The sequence below is a fragment of the Cydia strobilella genome, chromosome 1, assembly GCF_947568885.1.
Source record: "Cydia strobilella chromosome 1, ilCydStro3.1, whole genome shotgun sequence".
NCBI lineage: Eukaryota > Metazoa > Arthropoda > Insecta > Lepidoptera > Tortricidae > Cydia > Cydia strobilella.
The window spans coordinates 6,232,640-6,256,984 of NC_086041.1; the positions used below are offsets into that span (position 1 = coordinate 6,232,640).

Consider the following 24,345-nt stretch of genomic DNA (forward strand, 5'->3'; position numbering starts at 1 on the left):
TGACAAGTTTGTCTGAGCAGATGATTATGATCCTTTGAAGCCAATTCGGACGTACACTAACATCAAAATGATATCTAAACATCATTTAGATATAATTTTGTTATCAGTGTACGTTAGAATAGAATTGGCCTCTTTTTTATTAAATATTGATTAGTTTTATGACAAAATTTAATTCAAATTCTGTATTGAAAACAAGAAGGCAAAAGAAATGTATGCGACACCTTAATACATATTACATAGTCATTCATAAAAGCTAGACACATTTAGTCATATTTAGTGTTACAACTATAGGTATTGTAGTTAATAGTTATGTTTTCGTTGAAAAATATAGTATCAGTTTTATAAAAAAAATTATATAAATTTTGATCACGAAATCTTTCACTTGAGATTTTGCCCGAGCAATATGATAAATTCACCCACCCACATCTTCAACTAATAAGATTCATGATATTGAACTGCTTCCGTCGTTATTAATTAAATTTTTATTTATACATACATATATAATCTCAAAATATCAACTGGTAGCTCATCAACTTCGAACTAGACTAGACGAAGTTTAAGCAAACAAATAAACAAACTTAATTGTTCCAGGTATCATGGCTGCGAGTGTCTGATGATGAGAACTTGGAGCTGCTTACACTAGACTTAGATACGCATACTGCAGATCCAAGGTACCTAATACATAGTTTAATTTTAATTTACTGCGCATAAATATCTACAATACTTATTATTTCAATCTTGTTTACTGTGGATTCTCTGATGCCGACAACTCACTTCGTGGTAAAATTGTGCGTTGCGTCGCTACTTTAATTTTGACATTTTGTTATACATACTGAGGAGAAATGCAAATGTCGCAACTCGAAAACAAAGCATGAAATGATAGACGCATAATACGCACATGATCAAATGCAATGAAACCGTAAAGTTAGATATAACCCTTTTTTTAGGGTTCCGTACCTCAAAAGGAAAAAAACGGAACCCTTATAGGATCACTCGTGCGTCTGTCTGTCTGTCCGTATGTCACAGCCTATTTTCTCCGAAACTACTGGACCAATTAAGTTGAAATTTGGTATACATATGTAAGTTTGTGACCCAAAGACGGACATGTAACGTAAACAAATTAATTTTAAACATGGGGGCCACTTTTGGGGGGTAAATAAGAAAATTAAAAAATAAAGTTTTATAAACTATATTGTGTTACATATAAAATGAAAGAGCTCATTGTGAGAATCTCAAATATATTTTTTTTATAATTTTAGGATAAACAGTTTAGAAGTTATCCAAGAAAATAGGCAAAAAATGACCATTCCCCCCTTTATCTCCGAAACTACTGGGTCTAAAATTTTGAAAAAAATACGCATAATAGTTCTTTACCTATAGATCACAGGAAAACCTCTTAGAAATGTGCAGTCAAGCGTGAGTCGGATTTAATTATTTAGTTTTTGATCCAACCCCTACGGGTTTTTTAAAGATATTTCACGCACGTTTCACATAAAAAATACATTGTTTAAATTGTGTAATGTACGGAACACTTGAAATGCGAGTCCGACTCGCACTTGGCCAGTTTTTTTTTTTCAAATAAAATACGTCAAGTTCAGATCGACAGAAGGATATGAGGCTCCTCCTCTATATTCTCATTTTAAAATCATGTCATTACGCATCTCGCTTGCGTATTAAATTAATCGCCTGTTTCTGTGTTGTATGAATTTGATTATAAAGATATTAGATACTAAGTGTGAATAAATCCTTACTTAAACCTTAAACTCATAGCAGATTTTCTTGATTCTCTTAACATGGGAAAAAACTTATTACATAGAAAACAGAAAATAATGGACAATCATAATAGGATTACGAAAATAAGTAATCTTTTTGGCACCAGCCCAATTGAAATAAGGGTAACGAAATAACCTTTTGGAAAGCAAATGTCCTAATTAGAAAACCAAGACGGTCCCTGCCGCATCGTTTGCCAAGATTTTTAATTGGGGTAGAATAAAAAGGAAGAGAAAAACTTATTAATTATATAACGAGCGATGATAATTTTAGCACACGCCTCTCCCGAATTTCGGCACTTGAACTCAAGTCAAGGTTCTTAATTCGGTTGTATTATATTTTTCGATTGTATTTATACAACAGACTACGTTTACACAAAAGGCAGATACCTATAAGGTTAAATTACACAATTTTTTGGATTGACTTTCAAACATATTTTTATTATAGCAATTATAAAAAGCAGAAAGTAAAATGATTCAGTCATTTTCATTTCAGTTAATTTATTGACCCTTTTCATAACATTGTTTGTAAATTACTATTTAAAAAAAAAACTGTAAAATACGTGAAGTTGGATGTGCATTTCATTTTGTGCCTCCAAAGGAAACCTATTTTTCACATGAGCATCTAGCGCCTTAATAGGGACAGTTAGTGGTGTGCTAATTACCCTTCATTATGCAAATAGCACGAAATTATGCAAGAAAATTACCAATGTAGCGATAGTTCTGTTGCCATTTTAGGTTTACATAATTTTCGACCTGAGTAATAATATAGTTGACCTTCGCAGAATATGATAAATAGATAGAGTATGATGTATTCAGACTCTTAATTTTAAGAAATTCTTCTAATGTGTTATAATTATTTTACTGATATATACTATAAGCCTATTTATACATTATAGAATAACATTACTTTTATATTTGAGTAACTTACAGTTCATTAAAAAAATTATACATATATATGGAGATAGATATTGTTAGTTTAAGTAGTACTACCATAGCAATGAGTGCTACTAATAAAGATTTAGCTATAAAACAACGACTCTGGACAGAATCTAAAATTGAAGTATATGTTGTATATTATTATATTCTATGAAAATTTCATGTCTCATATTAAATTAAATACTTTTAACACGTTAATTTAATTTTACTTTTTATTTTTATTAATAGTGAATGAATTGACACAATGTTGATACATTTTACTAATTATTTCATCAGGGGCAGTCCATAGCCGTTCTTGGGGTCTTTATTTGGGGTTTTGCACATATTTGAATAGATTTAAATACGTTCCATTTGTGGACAACATGCATGTGATAGTACTGATACAAAAAAGCTAAATCTTTTTCTTCCTCGCCTGGGGTCCGCTTGACAAGTAATCCCAAGAATTGACGTAAGCACTAGTTTTTACGAAAGCGACTGCCGTCTGACCTTCCAACCCGAAGGGGAAAGTAGGCCTTATTGGGATTAGTCCGGTTTCCTCACGATGTTTTCCTTCACCGAAAAGCAACTGGTAAATATCAAATGATATTTAATTTTCGTACATAAGTTCCGAAAACTCATTGGTACGAAGAGCCGGGGTTTGAACCCGCGACCTCCAAATTGAAAGTCGCACGCTCTTACCGCTAGGCCACCAGCGCTTATACGAAAAAAAAAAGCTAAATATTTCGCCAAAAAACATCTAACTCCCAACGGGACCACGACTAGCTTAGTAAATATACGACGTTATAAAAACTATTATTTGTTGTAACACAAAACGTGCTGGTTTTGATACTGGGCTAAGTAAAGCTACCTCGTGTTTCTCTTTTACTAAAGTCTGTCAAATCATTTAATTTCAAAGACAGTTGGGCTAGGCAATTTTGGTCGCAACCTTGAACAAAAAAAGTCGTGCCTTTACTGTTGTAAAACTAGGGCACAAATCGAATTATGTATTTTTATTAAAATTTTGAGTTGTGTTTGTATGTTGTCACACTGTTGTATCTAGTTAAATGACGAACTGAAATTGATGTTCATATACTTAGTTGGCAAGCGGTCCCCAGTGTCCCATGAGCCGTGCCAAAAAACCAGGACAACGCGAGTAAGAAGAATATACTAAAGAAAAAGTAACCAAGGCCTCCAATGGCCGAGGCCTGAATCGAACCGGACTCTTCAGCTAACGCGGCTAACGTCCTGAACCTAATCTATCAGGCATCATTTCAGCCTCGGATTATTGGCGCTCTCACTGCGTTCGAGCACCAAAATACCTCGGCAGTAATGAGTGCCTTTCATCCTTTGGTTAACAATCTACTATTGTAATACTGTCTGATACAGTATCACATATAAGAATAAGAATAAGAAGGGACACCTACACTCGCCGTAAAATTGCATGGCCACTTTATGAATTCTTCGTTATAACGTGTCCATGCAATTTTGCAGCTCCCTGTACCTAAACGGTCCTTGCAAAAAGCAAATGTTAGCATAGTACCTAATAGGATTACTTTAATAACACCAAAAAAATTTGCTATTGACGTAATTCCAACGCGCCTACACGTCAGCACGTTTAATGCCAACCTTCGTGAATTTTTGACCCTCGTCAATTTGCGACGAGGTATTAGATTTGTGGCGAGGTCCAGATATTGGGTTACCAACTTACTACAGCTTAAGCGATCAACGTGTTAATAATAATACGTAATATGAAAGTTATTGGGGCATAGCGAACAAAATTGTACGTGGCCGTACCTACAGTCATACTATAATATACTCGCATATCGCAGCTTTCCTTTGTGCGTACGTAAAGTTTTGGGTCAGAACAGGAAGAATATTTATGTGATAAATGATAATTGACATATTATTTTGTAAAAGTAAGTAGATGATGAGGAATTATCTACTTATCTTCCTTCACCCAAACAGGGATTCACCACTGAGTAAAGAAAAATAAATTTAAACACACAAATGAAAACTAAACTTAGTGTGAATAAATGGCTTTTTATTTTTATTTAAGTAGATAATTCAATTCCAACCTGTATTTCAACAGAAGTAATAAATAGTGAATATAAAACGAAGGAACATTATTTATTCTGCATTCAGCGGCGTTACATTGGAAACTAACTAGCCAATAACAAATGACATAACAAGGTACGCTTACTTATAATATGTCCTCTCTTGCTCGTGCCTATTTCACTATTATGGGTCATTTTTGGTGGAGAGCGATGAATCAACGCGGTAACGAGGCGAGCGTGATGGGCACCTTTGCACTTAGGATGACGCAGAGTGGGATTTTTACTGAGGTTTTGATGTTTACTTGTTTGTTGTAGTTTTATTTTATTTGAAATTCAAACCTACTCTTTTTCTTGTCAGGTACAGAGTGGATCTGGCAGGTGATAACTGGAAGCTGGCTCTTGCTGACGCAAAAGTGCAAGACTCTGGGATCTACTGCTGCCACGTGTCTACGCATCCGCCGATGTTGAGGCGAGTGCGCCTGACTGTTCATCGTAAGTATAAGTTTGTATGTACAGTTTTTGGCTAACCTATAGACAAGATTGACTGGTAAGGAGGACGAGATGACGGTATAGCAAGTCTGTGAATAATTTACTCTTGCAACATAGGAATGAAATAAATTTGGCTGTTTTATCATTCGACACATAAAGACGGTGGAAAGTAACAAGTAAATGTAGTACTAAGGAAATTGCACACTATTATGCAGATTCTATTATGAACAAATAATAAATTTCCATTTCCTTATCATGGGTAAAACGCTTCTCCTGCCAATAACCTGACAGATGCCAAAAACCTGACAGGTGCTGTCAGGTTATTGATCATTGCTATATTTAGTAACAACGGAGCGTTGTAATATATTTGAATATTATGGCTGCCCATATAATATTTGATGTTAAGGTGGTTCGATTTTCATACAAAATTCAATCTGCTTTAATTAAGGCACTACACACTATTACTACACAAATATTTGCTTATTTATCTACTTTCGAATATTCGTTTGCGCTAAATTAATAGAAAAACTTTGTTTCATACAGAAATCATACATAAATCAACGTAATTTTTTCATCAATTTTACGTATGTGTGTGTCACAAATGTCGTGTACAAATACGTTGCGTGCGGCGTTGCCACTCTATGACGTTGGCGACGTTGCCTGGCCGACCTGGCAGGATTTGCAGTGCCGTCATGTTTAGTGCATTTTTATTTGACAGTGTTGACACTGACACATAGGGTCATGTTTATTGGGTCAATTTGTTTGTATAAATTGAAAATGATAGCAACGTCGAAATCAAGTTACAAAAATCATCGGTGTTCTGGTCCGCGAAAATCCAGAAAAATTCACTCAATTGAAGCGGAATTCATGATGGTGAAGTTTCGTAAGGTAGGTACAGTTTCATTCCTTCATTGTACATTGTAATTTTCTCGTGCCGATCTTTTTAGAAAATAATTCTCACTTCTTCCGTAATGGTAGATAATTATAAGCAGTGAACAATACCTATATAATGTAATTATTACTGTTTTGGTTGCCGAATAGTCAATGTGTCACTAACTCTAGGTTTTTTTAGGTATTGTGCAAAATGAAGAGGCATTCTTGGAAAAAAAAATGTTTTCCTTCATTAGCCAGAAAAAATCAGGACATCCTCACTGCAATAAAGTAAAATAAAACATTTCTTGGGGATGAAAATTATGGAATTTTGTCTATGAATGAAAAACACAATTATTACTAGGTAAGTAAATGATAACTTTATTAGAATCCATATTGTTGCATCATCTTTCTTTCTATAACATTAGAGATTTTGTGCTATCATGATATTATTTTTCTTTCAGGTACAGGGACAACTACTGATAACAAATATGAAAAAATGTTATTTCATTTGTTGTGTGAATCCATCTACACCAACAAGACATCCACTGCTGGACATAGGCCTCCCCAGGGATCTCCACAACGACTGGTCTTGCAAGACCGGCTAAAATATCGAGAAATAAATAATATAAATAAACATGATAAATATCCCGTTTTCTATAATAGTTATAATTAGAAGGCCATGCAATGTTGTTACTCACTGTACCTACTTGAATCAAAAATATATATAAAATAGTTTTAATTTTATTTTACAATTACTACTTTATTATTAGTACATTACGATACAAGTGCGAAAAGTAGGAAATTGGCAACGAGTGGCGATGAATTGAAACACGACCGAAGGAAGTGTTTTAATCGACACGAGTTGCGAATTACCTTTTCGCACGTGTATTGTACAACGTTTTACAGTACATAATTATGGCCCTTTACATTTTCGACATATGCACGTATTGTACTAATTACCGCACTAGGGCGGTAACGTATATGTAGCACCATATGTACTAAAAAGTATTTTACAGTACATATGGTGCAACTTTCTCGCTCTAGTGCGTAAAGAGCACTTTTCATGCATATGTCGAAAGTTTAAAGGGCCATATGTACTGTAAAACGTTGTACGATACACGTGCGAATAGGTAATTCGCAACTCGTGTCGATTTAAAACACTCTGCGGTCGTGTTTTAATCTGTCGCCACTCGTTTCGAATTTTCTCTTTTCCGCACTTGTATCGTAAATAACTATTTCGAACTGCAAGGGTACGATGATAGATCTCAATTCAATATAATTTTGCAACATTTGGCATTATTAGGTTATTCTTTATTCTTTATTCTTTATTCTTTATTCAAACAAACACAAGTATAAGTTTACAGCGACCTACGCCAAGACACTTATACTGTTAATACATAGTCAGTATCATAAACATGTATACATTTTTCGAACTACGAGTATCTCTAGGAACTTAAATTAAACATACATACTACAAAGTTACATAGGTAGAGTTTAAAAAAATCCTGACACTACTTTGTAAGGACGGCCACTTGTCTGCGAATATGTCTGCGTTTTGGATTGAAGCTAAGAAGTTATTTAGTAATTCTATTGCTCGGTACGTGGGTGCGTTTGAACCGTGATAGGTGCGGACATTTGGATATGCGAAAAGGTTTCTGGCTCTACGTGCGCTACGCCCTACTGCAGCTATGTAGTTGTCTGGGGTAAAAATACGCATACGCTCCAGAACAGATGGGTTGTCAATTTGATTTCTTAGAAGTAGACAGTAGTGTAAGGCAAGCGTTTGCTTACGCCTTAGCTCGAGAGACTCCAACCCTACCATTCCCAGTACAAAGGATGACGGAAATAAGTACGGGTAGTATCCATAATACCTTTTGTAAAGATGTCTAGTAAATTTACGTTGGACGCGCTCGACCATGATGTTATACTTTGCTTCCCGAGGGTCCCATGCGATGGAACTGTACTCAAGCTTGCTACGGACATAGGCATTATATAGAATTATTGCAATTTTTGGGTCACGAAACTCTGAAGTCGTTCTTATAATGAACCCTAAAATTTTGTAGGCACTTTTGCAGATATTTATAATGTGAGAGTGCATGTTTAGCTTAGTGTCGAGTGTTAACCCTAGATCTTTTATTTCTGTTACTCGGTCAAGGGGAATGTTTGTAAGAGTATATGTCTGGAGGATAGGATCTAGAGACCGGCTAAAACTTATTACTTTGCACTTAGATTCATTTAAATAAATAAATTGTATGGAGATGAAATCTATCATCGTACCCTTCCAGTTTGAAAAATACTATAGAGGCTGGGCAGTAAGGGATTGCTTTACTTGTAGAACTATATTTAGCCCTTTAAAAAAAACTGATACCTAACACTTACAAACCTGGACTTCCTTGGGCTAGTGCTACTAAGAATCGTCAGTATTCTCCATCCTTTCTGAGTTGGAAGAACCCAAAAAGGTGAGATTTGTGAAAGTCAGGTTTTCAATATATGTGGCGTTTTCAACCAAACGGGTACCTACTTATTGTTGTCATATTTCCATAAAGCTTCAAAATGAAATCAACCTAATCGACAACCGACAATGTGGTACCTTTTAGTTCAAAACGTCACATATTTTTATAAAACGTTATAAACTAATTTATTAATAATACTGAATATCTGGGAGAAAAAGAAAACATAAGTAAAAACTCAAAAATGCTCGTTTTCCCAGAGATAAGACCTATCTAGATCGAACCCCTTACAGCAAATTTCATCGAAATCGTTAGAGCCGTTTCCGATATCACTGAAATATATTTCGGTTATATCGGAATCGGACAAGAATTCGAAGAATAAAAGGTATAAGAAACATAAGATAACACAAAAAGGACAAAAAAAAGTACCCCTGTCGTACCAGTCTCGAACCCGAATCCTCTTGCACGTATTTCCACGAACATACCGCAACGCCATTGCAGCATACTTACACTGCATGAAATTGTCTACTACAAGCATCACGGAAACACTGTTTGCATATGTGAGTAATAGTAGGAAATAGCATGACAGAAACACTCTGTCGACTTTAAAAGTGTTTTTTGCACTAATGAAGTATTCAATGTTTATTATAATAGTTCAATAGTTATGTAAAGAGTGCGCTAAACATACTTTTAAGTATACAGATACCAACACTATTCCACAAAAAAATAAAACCTGAAAATTTGCGAAAGTGACGCCATCTAGCGGGGTTTAAGCTTTGGGTAACCTAGTCGAACCACCTTAACTTTAATATTGTGTTCTGCTAGTAGTTCATCAAATTATTATATACGCCAAAACGCAAAGCCCTATCTATATTGCGCCATAAATCGCTTACGTAGATATCAATAAGTGTTTAAAAATCCAATTTCTAAAATCAAATAATGCTTAAACTAAAATTGGAAAAATAATGTGACATATTCTTTTACAAAACTCACACGACAGGGAAATAAGTAGGTACACAGTCTTTCGGGTTTTTGTTTTCCCAATGTTTATCGATGTCTGCACCGATATGTATTAGACTTGGTAGAATTTTTTTCCGAGCTACCTAGGGTCTCTCTAATAGCCTTTGTAACTCAAGCTAAGAGTCATAATAGGGACCTTTTACATTTTATTTTCTTCTTAAGTGCTTTTATTAATTTCTTCTGAAAACAGTTTGGCATATAAAATAATGGATGTTTGCGGTGTCTAAACAATGAACTCACTTTATTAAGATTAAAATTCGACACCTCAAACACAGTTTAATGTGTTTTGGAACAAGGCGTTGCGTAACAATGTTTTTTTATTTTATTAAATTAAAATTATATATGTATGTATGTATGTTTGTAAACACTTTGCACATAAGACAGGTTGAGATATACAATTAAACAGAAAGTATACAATGTACAAAGGCGAACTTATCCCTGTAAGGGATTTCTTCCAGTCAACCTTTCACTGATATAATCACGCCTATTACCCGATGGTTGGGCAGAGACCACGGATTTCCACCTTCACTTTCATAACATTCCTCATACATCACGCTCGCTCATTTCATCAATTTTATGATTAGGTATACTTTGCTGAACATAATTGTGGCTTTTAGGTAAAAATTGTCTCTTGGGTGTTACGTAACTTTTCGGTAGGGGGAGGGGGGGGTACACGAAAACGTTACGGCGCGTTACATGGGGGGAGGGGGGGTCAAAAATCTTCGAAAATTGCGTTGCGTAATATTTGAACGCCCCCTTAATATTTCAGTTACTATTTACTCAGTTATCGCGTGTGTAAAGAGGAGAACCAAAACTTTGGAGTACTTTACGGGTCGAGCCTTTTGCGCTGAGCCTTTGTGCCACTGTGACTGATGTTAAACAAAGTTTTGCTATGAAGTTTTACATCCATAGGGAAAACAATTTAAGAAATTTCGATGGAGCCAGATGATCAGATTACGTCCAAATAGGACACAATATATTCAAATAATAAAAGTTCACATAAAACATAAGCTTTTAACACATTCACTGCCCCTAACGCACATGTGCGTTCACCGTCATACAAGTTTGTTCCTAGGCCACACCCCCTGGCAGTGAATGCGTTAATTGTGGTCAAACATTTATATATAAATCTTTTGACCTATCAAATTTATGACCAATGTTCGCACCTTTCGATGTTCTTATTATAGAATATACAAATGCCCTATTCCTTCACCTAAAAAACCTTCACATAAAATAGCTTTTTAACGACTGTCAGAACAAAAACTTTGTTGTTTAATATGTATCCACTTTTATCAAACAATGGGCCTTCATAATATCGTTACATTACGAACTTAATAACAATGAACTATACTCAAAACTAGACTCATTTATTTTTGGCAATTACCACAGACATTAAAAGCGTTTGAAAAACAAAACAGTATTAATGTAAGGTTAGCATACTAATTTCATGCCACCATATGATACCTATGGGTATATATTGGGTCGCATAATAATTGATTGTCCTAATGTAATGTTACGCATAAAACTCATTTCGCATAATTGTTATTTTGCTGAAACTATTAACATTTCTGACACATTATAAAACAAACAACCTAACCTACCCTATTCTACACAACCTATGCAAAATATTTTCGGAAAAACTTTTTGTTTCAGCTGGAGAAAAAAATGCGAAAAGAGTTTTATGCGTAACATTACATTAGGACAATCAATTATTATGCGACGAGATAGGCACCGGTTACATATACCACTAGCAAAACATTCACTATAGTTATTTACGATACAAGTGCGGAAAAGAGGAAATTCGAAACGAGTGGCGATAAATTAAAACACGACCGCAGGGAGTGTTTTAAATCGACACGAGTTGCGAATTACCTTTTCGCACGTGTATCGTACAACGTTTTACAGTACATATGGCCCTTTAAACTTTCGACATATGCACGAAAAGTGCTCATTCCCACACTAGTGCGAAAAAGTAGCACCATATGTACCTATACTGTAAAGTAATTTTCTTACTTTTAACGAAATAACGAATCAAGGGTGATTACTTTAATGAGTATTAATTGAGCCCCTAATAAAAGCGAACAGTTTAACCTAGTTACATAAATTGATTTGGGTGTAGTAATCCCAATACAGAGGAAATGTTTCGTATTGCATTGCATTAGTTTCTGTCGGACCCTGATCAATAAAATGGGTTTTTGTTGGTAATCTTTGCCAATTACTTGTTCAAAGCCGTCCGTACTTGTCCAAAGAAATCCGTATGTGGATTTAATTGTGTTACGTAAAGCTCACATTGGATTGTTAAAAAATAAACTTGTTTGACCATTATTCTGTACATTGACAGGCCTCTTCATTCAAAGCTACATTCATTTAAAAAAATTGTCAACGGTAGATATTTTGAGTATTTTGATGTGTTAATTTGTTAGTTACACTGTTTTGGAAATAAAGGTTTTTCAGCCAGCTCATGGGCAAATAGCTCATGGGAATTAAAAACAAAATGGGTCACAAAATTGTGTACCGATCATGAATTATATGTTAACGTTAAACGTGTAGTTGGTACTGGCTTTCAAACTTCCAAGTATACAAGGGTATTATGAAAAACTCATTAAGCAGTATAAAGAACATGAGATTGCAGCGGTTTTGACGAAGCGTTAAATTACTTCCTTCATTTTCTTATACAACATAGTTCTGACACAACTTTAAACAAATATATTGCGGGAAAAAGCTGAATATATGTTTTATATGCCGAAAATATCTTATTACTAATGGCACAAATGTATTTGAATTCGGCTATAGCGTGTAGTACAATACCTTCGGGACAAACTCACAAGCATTTATTTCAAACCCATTGAAAAAAGGTACTTTTGCATTGACATCAACAACTTTACTGTTGTTGGTGTTGTCTGTAACAGAGGCAGTGAATTTAACTGAAATATAATCCGGGGACAACATTACATTGGTTATAATTGCACATGTATTTGTTTTGCCTTATACTAATTACAGCATTTTTATACAGTTTTTTGTTTTAAAAGGCCGAAAATATCTTATTAATAGTGGCACAAATGTATTTGAAAACAATAAAATTCAGCTATAGCTTGTAGGACAACACTTTATACAAAAACTCACAAGCATTTATTTCAAACCTTCTATTTAAAAAAGGTACTTTTGCATTGACGTCAACAACTTTATTTCTTTACTTTGGTTCTTGTTGTCTGTAACAGAGTCAGTGAATTTAACTGAAATATAATCCGGGGACAACATTACATTGGTTATAATTGCACATGTATTTGTTTTGCCTTATACTAATTACATCATTTATATATCGTTTTTTGTTTTAAAACATGGACTTTTATCAACTCTTATTTGTTGCAGCACCAGAAATCACTATGAGCAAAGAGGCCTTCCTAGAGACGGGAGAGACACTCTCCCTCAAATGCGCTGTGTTGCATCTCCACTCCCGCGAGGCAACTCCGACGCTGCAGTGGTACAGAGGCAACAGCACGGTCCCACTTGATGAAATAAGGGGGGGAGTGCTGGTCGAGACCGACCATCTGACTATGACGAGTCATTTACAGGTAATTAATAAATCTCCCGTTTCACATTTTTCATTTAAATCTATCAAGTAATATTTCTAAATTCCTGAGTTTTTTTTAAATAACCAAACAATGACGCAGTGGATGAGTTGACACATGCAATTGAGGCTACTAGGAATCTACCACACTACTTTCTACCATATGAATCGTCTTAGATATAAGTACCTAGTGCTTTTTCTAACGTAATTCGCTCCGGATGCAGCAACTAATTCAAATCATAACCTCTTTTATACAATTTGAATATAATAGAAACATTGACGAATTTATGTACTTTTGAAAGTTCAACGGACTCTAAATAATGTTAAATCTCGTTAAGTAAGATTAATGTACCACTCAGCACTGTACCGCTGGCAAGCTAAATGAATATGCCGCAAAATTAAAACACGTTAGTAATTTTTTAAAGAGGTTTAAATAAGTGACATTTAAGTTATTCAGTAAAGTAAATGGCGGGGTACTAGTGGTACTATACCAAAACTTTGCAAGCAAAAATGGCAAGTTAAAGCACCCGTTTCAATAAAGTAAATTCAGACTGACACATTCAGTCGAGATTTGTAGCCAAGGTGACAATCCCTTGTGCTACGACAACGAAACGCTTTGTGTCTCTCTGTCACTCTTCCATATTAGTGCGACAGGGACATTGCGGTTCGTTCGCTAAGAAGCGTAAACGACTGGCATGTTGGCAACGCACCCAGCTACATGAGGTTACCGAATAACATCGCTATCGTCATATACAGTACCGGCCAATAATATATCACCTTTGAGTGTTTTTGTATGAGCTTGTATAGAGTTAACAATATAGGTTAGTTTGTAGATTGCATATTTTACCAGTCATTTTATACAAATATATGATGAATATTGCAATGAAATACTGTGAATTACAATAGGATACTCAGCACCTCTAGTAAAAAAATGAAGTTAACAATACATTAAAAAAAAACCTATATGAAAAAACCATTACATGAGACCAATTTTTCTCATTGCCCGTACAAAGGAATACTACTAGACTACCTAAAGCAGCGAGGTGGAAGTCACTCACAAATATATAAAAAAAGTTATACCGTAAAAACATGGAGGTGATATATTATTGGCCGGTACTGTACATCGTTAATATATAATAAGTCATTAAATCGCTTCTAAACGGTTTCCAATTATCCGTTAATTCATTCGACCCTCGTCCATTGACTGCTTATTAAGTTTATGACGTTCACAGTGAATTTTTTCATTATCCTATTAGCTTTAATTGGAAAATAAATTTGGATAATAATTAACCTAATTACTAGGTATAAAAAATGTATTTCAGTTATCTAAATTAATTCTGTAAAATTATTAAAACGTATTATATTTAGTACCTACGTACCTCCGTGGGGTGTAGGTATTTTCAATATGTGATGCAGAGTACCTAAATTACATATTTTTAAGTTCCGGTTACTGGTATTGAAATTGAAAGTCTTTAATTATTTTAGGCCTGTCAGCCCATATTCTGCTAGTGTAAGTGCTGCCCCAATTTATATATTTTCAAATTATTTACACCAAATTATTCCATAAAAACGTAACATCATTTTCCGCTCACCACTTACCTTACAGACCTACCCAATTAAATTAAATTCGATTATCTACGCGAAAAAGAATGCATCGTACAAGCAAATCAAAAGACCCAGGAAAGAAAGGATAATTACTCCACCGCCAAGATGAAAGCTCTTAAGTTATGATGATGATGACGCGATTTACGCACACAATGACGTGATGCGTTCAAACAAAGCTAAAACGATTAAATTGTTCATGGATAACAATGGTTCTTGAATTATATTTGCCTGAATGCATTCGGAAACAATTAACGAACCTTGATTCTGTAAAAAAATTACATGCTTTTGAGATGTGATTTGAAATAGTTTATTTGTTTATTATTAGATGTACTAGCGACCCGCCCCGGCTTCGCACGGGTAAACCATAACAAATTATACATTTAATCCTTCCTCAAGAATCACTTATTGATAGGTTTAAACCGCATATACAAATAGACAGACGCGGCGGGGTACTTTGTTGTATAAGATGTATAGATAGTTTTGAATATAGTTTTAGTTATAAATATTCCGATATTTCCCAGACTTAATGAAATGCACATTATTTACAGACAAGTTTGGCAATTATAAAATCATCGGTATAATTATATACCTAATATACCTATAACTATGTTTCTAGAAAATAAAACATGCGCCGGTAATACTTTAGTCAGCCCGTTTACGAACCGGCAATTAGTAAGGAGGACTGGTAAGTTGTTATTTTGTATCTTAATAAAAAAATCTTTCCTACTAATTTACAGCTCCCAAAATGGTACTAGAGTATTATGATTAGTTTTTACTATAAGTAAGTAAATATTCTTTATTGTGCACCATAAAGTTAAAAAAATACACAGAAAGCGAAATAATAGCTTAAGACTAGGTAACAACAACCCACTAGACCACTAGGACTAGGACTAGACTGGACTAGGTACTGTACTAGGAGCCCTTGAGTCTACTTTAGTGTAAAAGTTCTGTGACATACTCGTACCTAGGTAACAGCTAACAGCTAATTAGCTCCCATTTACCGGACCGGTTTATGCGAGTTTTGTTTCAGCTCTTGAGTGAATAATACTGTAACCATAGCTCAGCGAAGTAAAGGTACATTCACACTGCGCTAAGTAAAGTAGAACAGTGCCATTAATATACTAAACATTGTTATTGAATATATCCAGCAATGATCCCTTTATTCATGAGCAAGCCTTAACACTTTCAGTGCCTAGCGCCCCATTTGCAATACAAAATTAACCCGGCTCGCTAGTCGGGCTAATTTTGTATAATATCAGTCATATTTTTATGAACATTAAAGAATTGGCCGTAAACATGACGTCATGCTGATAGTGCTCCACCCTATTTCGCTCTACTTGCTTATGTAAATAAGTTTTATGCCATTGTATGTATCGTACCAAACAGCACACAGTAATGTTAATGCTGCTAGCTCGATTACACTTGAACATGATAGGGTCAACATGAATAACTCAACTGGCAAGCGTACAATGGGGTTGGCCGGTCAAAGTATTTAGCAGATGGCCAGCATAGCTTGCCCTGTCAATCCTTAGAATTGTGTAAATTTATGCCCTGGATGCCAGCCCTTTAAGCCAAATCTCATAGAAAAAGGGGCAAGTTATGATAGCGCCATCTATGCAATCCTTTGTCAGATGCCAACCCCATTGCTATCGCCTTCTTGACATTTTGACATATTACGTATACGCATGTTATTATGTAAACTATCCTATAGATCACTAGAAAGATGATTGGGTCATACGCTTTTTATTGTATGCTTTACTCATTCGCGTTTTTTCTGGAGATATCGCAAAGTTAAGAGAATCAAAAGCTACATTTTGAACTGCACCCTTACAGGCGGGTTACATTTTATTGTAATGTACCCCAGTTGTTGATTTTTTCTACAGAAGTGACCTTTATCTGAAACGTGTTTGACCCGATTGTCACTCGACAAGCGCAAAGCATTATAAAATTTTGCACAGCAGAGGTTATTTAAGCAACTATTTGTTTAAGAAACTCATAACATAGACGCGAGTCGGAACAATAATTCGTATATTCTATAAAAGAGTATATTCTATGGAAAGTACATTATCATAGTAAAAGCTGTCATAAAAGCAAGTCGGATTGCCTCATGTGCCTGTGAATAGCTCCTTAGAAGAGGTAGTAGCGGGTGTCACGAGCTAAATTACGAGTATCACTTGTTAAGAGCCGGCCGGCACTAACCGCTAATGCTAGGAAACCTTAGAGGCGTGGATTGAGTGCCTTCATAAATTTGCAAGAAACGCTTTTTAAATATAAATAAACTAGATTTTCACGCTGAACACCCTTAAAAGTTACGTAAACATAAATAAAGGTGTCTTACAAAACGAAATAAATGTCAAATCGGTTCGTAATGTATACAGAATGGCAAGAAAATAAGTGCATTCCTGTTGCCAGGGAAGTTTTGGGATTATATTGAGCAACTTTTACTATGGGACCAACCACGAAAACGCGAAAACATTTGTTATATTACCCAAGGAAGAGCGGAAGCTCCCACACAAGCTATTTTTTTGCTTACAGGGAGGCCTTATATATTCCTCGCATATGTTAAAAAATTAAAGAATTTTGTTTTTTTTTTATATAAATTTTACTCTACTCCCCGTCCATTATTAGCATTAATAACCATATTAGCCGCGTGTGGGTGTGAAACCACTGCAGATGTGATTGCTATAGAATTAGGGCCAACTTTCTGTAAGCAAACACAAACATTTAACTTTCAGAACATCAATCTAATATCTTCGATAAATATTTGCTTTGTGCAAACTGGGATAATGGAATTTGTACAGTATATTCTATAATTGAATAAATAATGCCAATATTTCTATAGTTGCTCTTTTATGCTGAAAATTGTAATCATTCAGACATTATTTTTGATTATTTCTAAACGCTGGTTCTTGGCTTTACTAATTTCTACGACAGTTACATAGTTGAATTCACATTACACGGGCTAGGCTAGTGTCTCTTCCCATTCCCATTAAATCCAACGGTTTCTCGTGACCTTTAGCCGATTTTGTGGGAAGGACGAACCATAATACTTATTCTTCATATGGTTTCCACTCATAATGTTACCCGTCTACTAAAGGCTGGCTGTCTACTCTCTAGGTAACACCAAAATTGGATATTACAGGAAAATTTTGCTGAACTCATAAAATAAGTATAAGGAAAAAGGTAATGTATATTTTTGCTGTTACTCTCAAAAGAACAATGTTTCTGCTATATCTCACGAAGAACAATTCACACTCATCTCATTCACAAAAAAATACGCGACTAAAAACGAACCCTTGTGTTTTCGGCGCTATCGGCCCCATTATCATTAAGCATCAAGGTGAGAGAATCCGCAATTACATTATGGAAACCGTTAGTATTTTGGACCTTACGGTTTCGGACTCAAGGAAAACATTTTGCAGGCACTTGAGTTGTTATACCTTTTATAAGCCAACACAATTACGTCTGCACGCTTTCATAGCTTCACAGGGAAGCAACAAATTGTAAGATACTTTCCATGTGATAATCATAAGTTAGCTTTTCGGCATTTTTCTTTTTATGCTCCATACTTACGAGAATTAAAGCAAACAAAACCCTTAATATAAACAACATTAGTAATTTTCAATTAAAGAGCAAAATGAAGATTTGAAGCAGAAGAGTTATTTATTACGAAGCGTGTTCTAGTACAATCAAAAATAACTTTATGATGTTTTCTTTATGATTTTTTTAATAACATATTCAGATATTCAGCACAATATTCCTAGAAGCTAAAAAAACGCAAATATGTGTTTTGTAAAATAAACACAGACTTACTCAAATAAGAATGTGTTCACAATGTTCGCCGTTGTTGCTTTATTATGAAAAGATATTTGTTTTACTTATAACATTATTATCATATTATTATTTCTAATGTTTCATAATTATACACGGTTCACGAATGAAATTTGCTAGCTAGGTCTTACTCGTGTCTCTGGAAAAACGCGCATATTTGAGTTTTTATTTGTTTTCCGAGCAAAACTCGGTCACACAGATATTAGGTACAATAATAGGAAAGCAGGTTACATGAATAACGTGTAACTTCTTTTATATAAAAAGTACTTAAGTAAGTACCTAATACGCCTAACCGATGGTTAATTGAAACATCTAATTATTAAATAAGCAAAATACCAAATTTACTCTATAATAATTTGCTTTCTCGCTTTAATTCAGCTCTTTACCAGGAAAATCCTGTTCTTTTACCTGTGTTCTGTAAATTACTGTAATACATTTGCCTCGCATTAAGTGGGCACTTAAATATGCTACGCGTGGTGGTAATGTATATGGAACTTTCGAAAGTACACGTGAAAATGATACCATAGAGTTCGAAAGGCGGTTGTTCAAGATATAATAAAATATGTACGAAATAAATCATATACAAAGGAATATTAATTTCGTTTATAGTTTAAATAGTAGTGTGACTACTTGTAAAACACAAATTAAAATATTTTCTTAAGAAAGTAATTTAATTTATTCTTAGAGTATAATAAAATATGTAATTTTTTCTGCGAAGCTTTACGACTTAGGTCATTATATTTCAAGTTTTTTTATTATTATATTGGCGATTGTATATAGGTAGAAACTGACTGCTTACTTGATGTTAAACTGTTATTGAAGCCATTTACCTATAATTACTACGTTTAGATCCGGCACAGAGAATCAGTATTTTGCACCATTAGTTGTTGTCGGCCGACAAGCTATGGAAGCGGAGCGTGAATCTCGGGACCTAAACGCGTAAGTGCCATGAATTTCACGGCGCTTACGACGTTTTGGTCGCGTGGTTTACGCCCCGATTGTTTGGTATGGTTTCTCTATATGTAGTAATAGTGACATCTCAGGATTGTGTTGACCCTTAACCTTTCAGTAACGAGATTTCCACGTAACATAAGAATTCTCGACAAAATGTAGCTCCGTTGCTCTTTTATCTACTACACAGCCGAATAAGTGTCCCAAAAAAAGCTAGCGATAGACCTTCGCTACTTTGTGTTACATCATGCGTCTCGTGTTACTTTGTGCTACCATCACGACTATAGAAACGAACTATTTATATACGACCGAGACTGACAATCATTCTGTAAACTAGGAATAAAGTATAAAACTTAATTTTTTGGTGGTATCATCAGTTTAGAATTTTGAGAAAATTAAGATCCGGCTCAGAGACCAGAAAGTGTAGCGTAAAGCCATGCAGTGGACTGTAATTGATGATTGTACTATATTCATTCAGAAGAATCTAGGTTGGCTTACCGGTATGATTTCGGGTCTGCTGCTGGCAGAGGCCTCTGCTGGTTGCTGCTTGGCGGTATCCTTTCTTGGTAGAGCACTTTAAATAGGTTTTTACCGAGTATTATTTTGGACTCGTATTAGTTTTTATTCACGTTTTTAATGACACTGAAGTTGTCAGTTATTTGTTTTTCTAGAGTTCTTTTGTGTCACCGGCCAGTAGCCGCGCTACTTCTAATGAGTTAATATAGCATTTAGGTGGAATACTAAACATCATCATTAAGTTGGTCCATAATTTACCTTACAAAGTTTAGCTATATTTTTGTTTTATTATGACAAATATATTTAAGTAACTGCCGTTACTTATTATATGCTTTATTCACAGGTGGCAAGGTTGAAAGTCGACGACGCTGGCAACTACACCTGCTTTCTACATTCCCCCCTTCGCATGAAAGCAGTTGCTAGAGTACACGTTCTACAAGGTACGTAATATATTTTTTCTACTCGTCGAGTATAATCTGTGTATTATAACTTCACATGCAACACTACAAGCTTACTCTTTTCAACGTTGGATAGTCTATGGCACTTGCGACTCAAGCATAAGAATTTTATCGATACGGTTTAGTCAATTATAAAATTTTTGAAAATGGAACTTCATACATTTTGATAAAATATTTCGTGTTTAGGGAGACTCGATTCAATGCAAATTAGCCTACTTGAACACGCTGTTGCGTCGCATCTGCTTTGTGATTGGTTGGCCAACAAAAACATTTTATTTTATGTTGTAGTAGAAACAATTGCTACGTAAATCAGAAACGCGCATGTGACACCCTTCATATAGCAACATCCATACCCTACGAAACCGCTTAGCGTTGCTTGTTAGTCTCCATAGGCTACGGTGGTCAAAATCGAGAAAAAAACTGTTTTAAAATTGAATTTAGCAAGGAGCAAGTACCAGGGCCTCATGAGTTACGAGGTGTCGTTGACCAACCCGCCGGGGGCGCCGGGCCCGGCGGCTGGGGCACGTACGAGTTGAAAGTATTATTTTTTTGTCTCGTAGAAAAAGTATTGTATACAATAGTGATATAATCAAGCTTTTCAATCTCGTACCTTAACTTAAGCAACTCAGCAAGCTTCGTTGCTTAAACACGGTACTCGACCGAAAAGCTCTCTATTATATCACAATTGTATAAAATACTATTATCTGTACGTACTGCTTAGACAGTAAGGCATGTGGCGCAGATATATCTTAGTGGCAGAAGTTTTTGTATTATCTCGAGGAATAAAATAAACTCATGGTAAATCCCCACTAATATTATAAATGCCAAACTTACTGTTATTTAAAATAAATTGTTAAATAAAAAGCCTACAAAGCTGGCAGTTATGGATTAAAAATGTTAACAATATTATGAAACTTGACACCTGTAATATATGCTTTACATATAAGTATCAAATTAAAATCATTTTAGCATCTAGTATTTGTTTCGGAGAAATCTCCAATAGGTAATTCTGTAACATCAAAAAAATGTTTTATAACGTTTAACACCAGTAGTATTTACCAACCTCATATTTTTGTTTAATCATGACAAGCCAGCAAAAGCTTAGTATCTACCAAAACCGGCCAAGTGCGAGTCGGACTCGCGCACGAAGGTTTCCGTACCGTTCCGTAATATCGAGCAAAAAACGTCAAAAAAATCACTTTTGTTTTATGGGGGCTCCCACTTAAATATTTATTTTATTCTGGTTTTAGTATTTGTTGTGATAGCGGCAACAGAAATGCATCATCTGTGAAAATTTTAAATGTCTAGCTATCACGGTTCATGAGATACAGCTGGTGACAGACAGACGGACAGTGGAGTCTTAGTAATAGGGCCCTGTTTTTACCCTTTGCGAACGGAACCCTAAAAAGGTTTTAAAAAATAGTCTCAAGGCTTATCTCTCAATTCTCAGTCAATAAAAAAAAATGGGTCGATTGTGTACTTAGTTAACTAAGCCGATATCATTAAAATCTAATAATAACGCGCTTGCTATAAAAAGCGGTATTCGATAACGATTCTTTATTAGGTTCTAAGAAGCCTGACTAAGAATTAACCCAGCATTAACACTAAGCTACAGTTACTGCAACACCGTTAAACGCCGGTATCCTAGACACTTTAGACAGTTTTAAGGCAGATAAAGCCCTGCTAAAGCGCGAGCTTAGTGCCTATCTCAAACGCTGGAAAGTGAAGTTTTAGTCTGCTTTTACTGTTTTAGATAGAGGTTAGTGTTAACTTTATTATGGTTGTTTAAGGTCCTAAACATCACCCATACATACACATAAAACAGGGTCCCATGTTTTATTTTATAAAGACATAAATTGCATAAATAATTACTTATATGTGCCTGCCATTTTATTTAAGTATAAAGGTTTCTTTATTGTGTAAAGGAAACATTTTCAAGGGACACGATACGATGTCGTGTCATGATGCGGTTTCGTGACCTAAAAATCTAGGACGTGCATTGTACAAAATCGCAACATGACGTCGTGCCGTGGCGCGATACTAATTCTAAAGAAATATACTTTATGTGGTGACCTCCTCTAAAAGTGATTTTTATTGAACCAACCAACCAAATAAATATTCTGTATTTTAATAATTTTGGGTCAATAAGTATACAGCAACAATACACTGATTTTTTTGGGCAGTCGTTTAAAAACGAATTACATAAATACTTATACCTAACCATTTACACCTCAACAATGTCAAATTAAGTAAATAGGTTTTAGTAGCAAACAATAGGTGCTGCTTTTGTATTATTGTAGCACGCGCTACCACAAAACCACGTTTAGGAATTAAATTCATTTATTACCTAACTTATCAACAACGATTTTCACTCACCTAAGCTCTACGACTGCTGCTGTGGATATTTTGTTTTGTGTACCAAAAGACTACAAAGGTAACAAATGCGTAGGATTAATTTCTTTATGAATCTCATTTATTCAGAACCAGATTTAACAAAAAAAATTAAATACATATTTACCTATTTTCTTCTTCGACCTAGCGTTTTCCCGGCTTAGCGCCAGGGTCCGCTTTCCTACTCATTCTTCTCCACTTTGCCCTCAGGTGTGAGATTGTTCTCTTCCATGTCCGCCATTTACCTATACATATGCAAAAAAATAAGTCAGTAATGGTATGGTAAGATTTCTGTCATAGGTACCTAAATAGGTAAATGACAGATATTTCATACTATAAACGTAATATGCGATATATAAATAAATAAAAACTAGCTAATAAAAATCCAGCATGTATTTGATATGAATGTGTTTATAAAGTCAATGTGTTTATAAAGTGTGGCAATTGGGTCGGCGACTAAGAGAAAGGGGTTGCGATCCTCGCTCCGGATCGTATCTGGTCCAAAAGATCTCCTTGGTAATTCAACGGGGCAACGCTGCCAGTGTCATGGGGACTTTTGGGCCGGCTACGGTCCGAAGTGGGGACTTGGCCTAGTTTAATTTAGTGTTTAAGGCTGACAAAGCCTGTTTCGGATTATATCATTTGTTTGTAGGTGACGAAGCCTGTAGCTGATTTGTTGTTATAAAGTTGTTTTCTCTAACAGGTTCCAGCTTGGCCGAGCTACAAAGCGGCGTGAAGGCTAAATCCAGCTACACGAGCCTATTACTATCGATGCTCCTTGTACTTGTCATGCGCTATGAAGACAGGTGACCTACTTAGACAGCTTAGTTCGCTAGTGATTGGTTCTATGTGTTCTCGAATCATTCGAATTGACATGTTAAATTACAATATTGTACGACGGTGCGTTTTAGTTTTAATGTAGTAATTTGATAATATTTTATTTTGTGCAAAATTTGTATCAAATTTAACTTGAGTACAGTCATGAGGCTGGGAATTAAAAATATAAATCTAACTTCACGACCGTGACCTTTCTTAGCCGCTAAGCTTTGTAACGCTTACTTAATTTATTCAAACAGGTTCTCAAGACTTGAAACTTGCAATAATACTTTGAAGCGAGTTAAATTACGAGTATAGTCCTCGAATTCATGTTCTTATAAAAAATAAAAACTTCCATTAAGCACAGGATTTGAGAATATGTATCGGAAAAATAGTTGCATGTCGTTTCAGGTTTTCTAGAATTTCACATGTCTCAAGAAAACGCAACATAAGGTTTTACATTTACCCGATAACTATAATAATTTATTGTTTCTTCGGCAAAATTGTTCACACAAATCGGTGTTAAGCGAGCATTCTGCTGCTTACTTCAACATTAATACTTATAAATAAATATAATTTACTTTTTTTTGAATAAAAAAAGGCTAGTTGTATAAAAGAAATCATTGAAATAATGCA

At 35.0% G+C, this 24,345-nt stretch overlaps 1 protein-coding gene across 1 annotated transcript in view; it reads left to right on the top strand.

Annotated features, from left to right (window-relative positions):
- Positions 1-24,064, top strand: part of LOC134755677 (uncharacterized) — a 64,740-nt gene extending 40,676 nt beyond the window's left edge. The window contains exons 5-9 of the mRNA XM_063692221.1: positions 592-671; positions 5,100-5,233; positions 12,943-13,145; positions 20,388-20,484; positions 23,597-24,064. Of these exons, the coding sequence (XP_063548291.1) occupies positions 592-671; positions 5,100-5,233; positions 12,943-13,145; positions 20,388-20,484; positions 23,597-23,703 (621 nt within the window). The 3' untranslated portion in view covers positions 23,704-24,064. The remainder of the gene's footprint in view (positions 1-591; positions 672-5,099; positions 5,234-12,942; positions 13,146-20,387; positions 20,485-23,596) is intronic.
- The last annotated feature ends 281 nt before the right edge of the window (positions 24,065-24,345 follow it).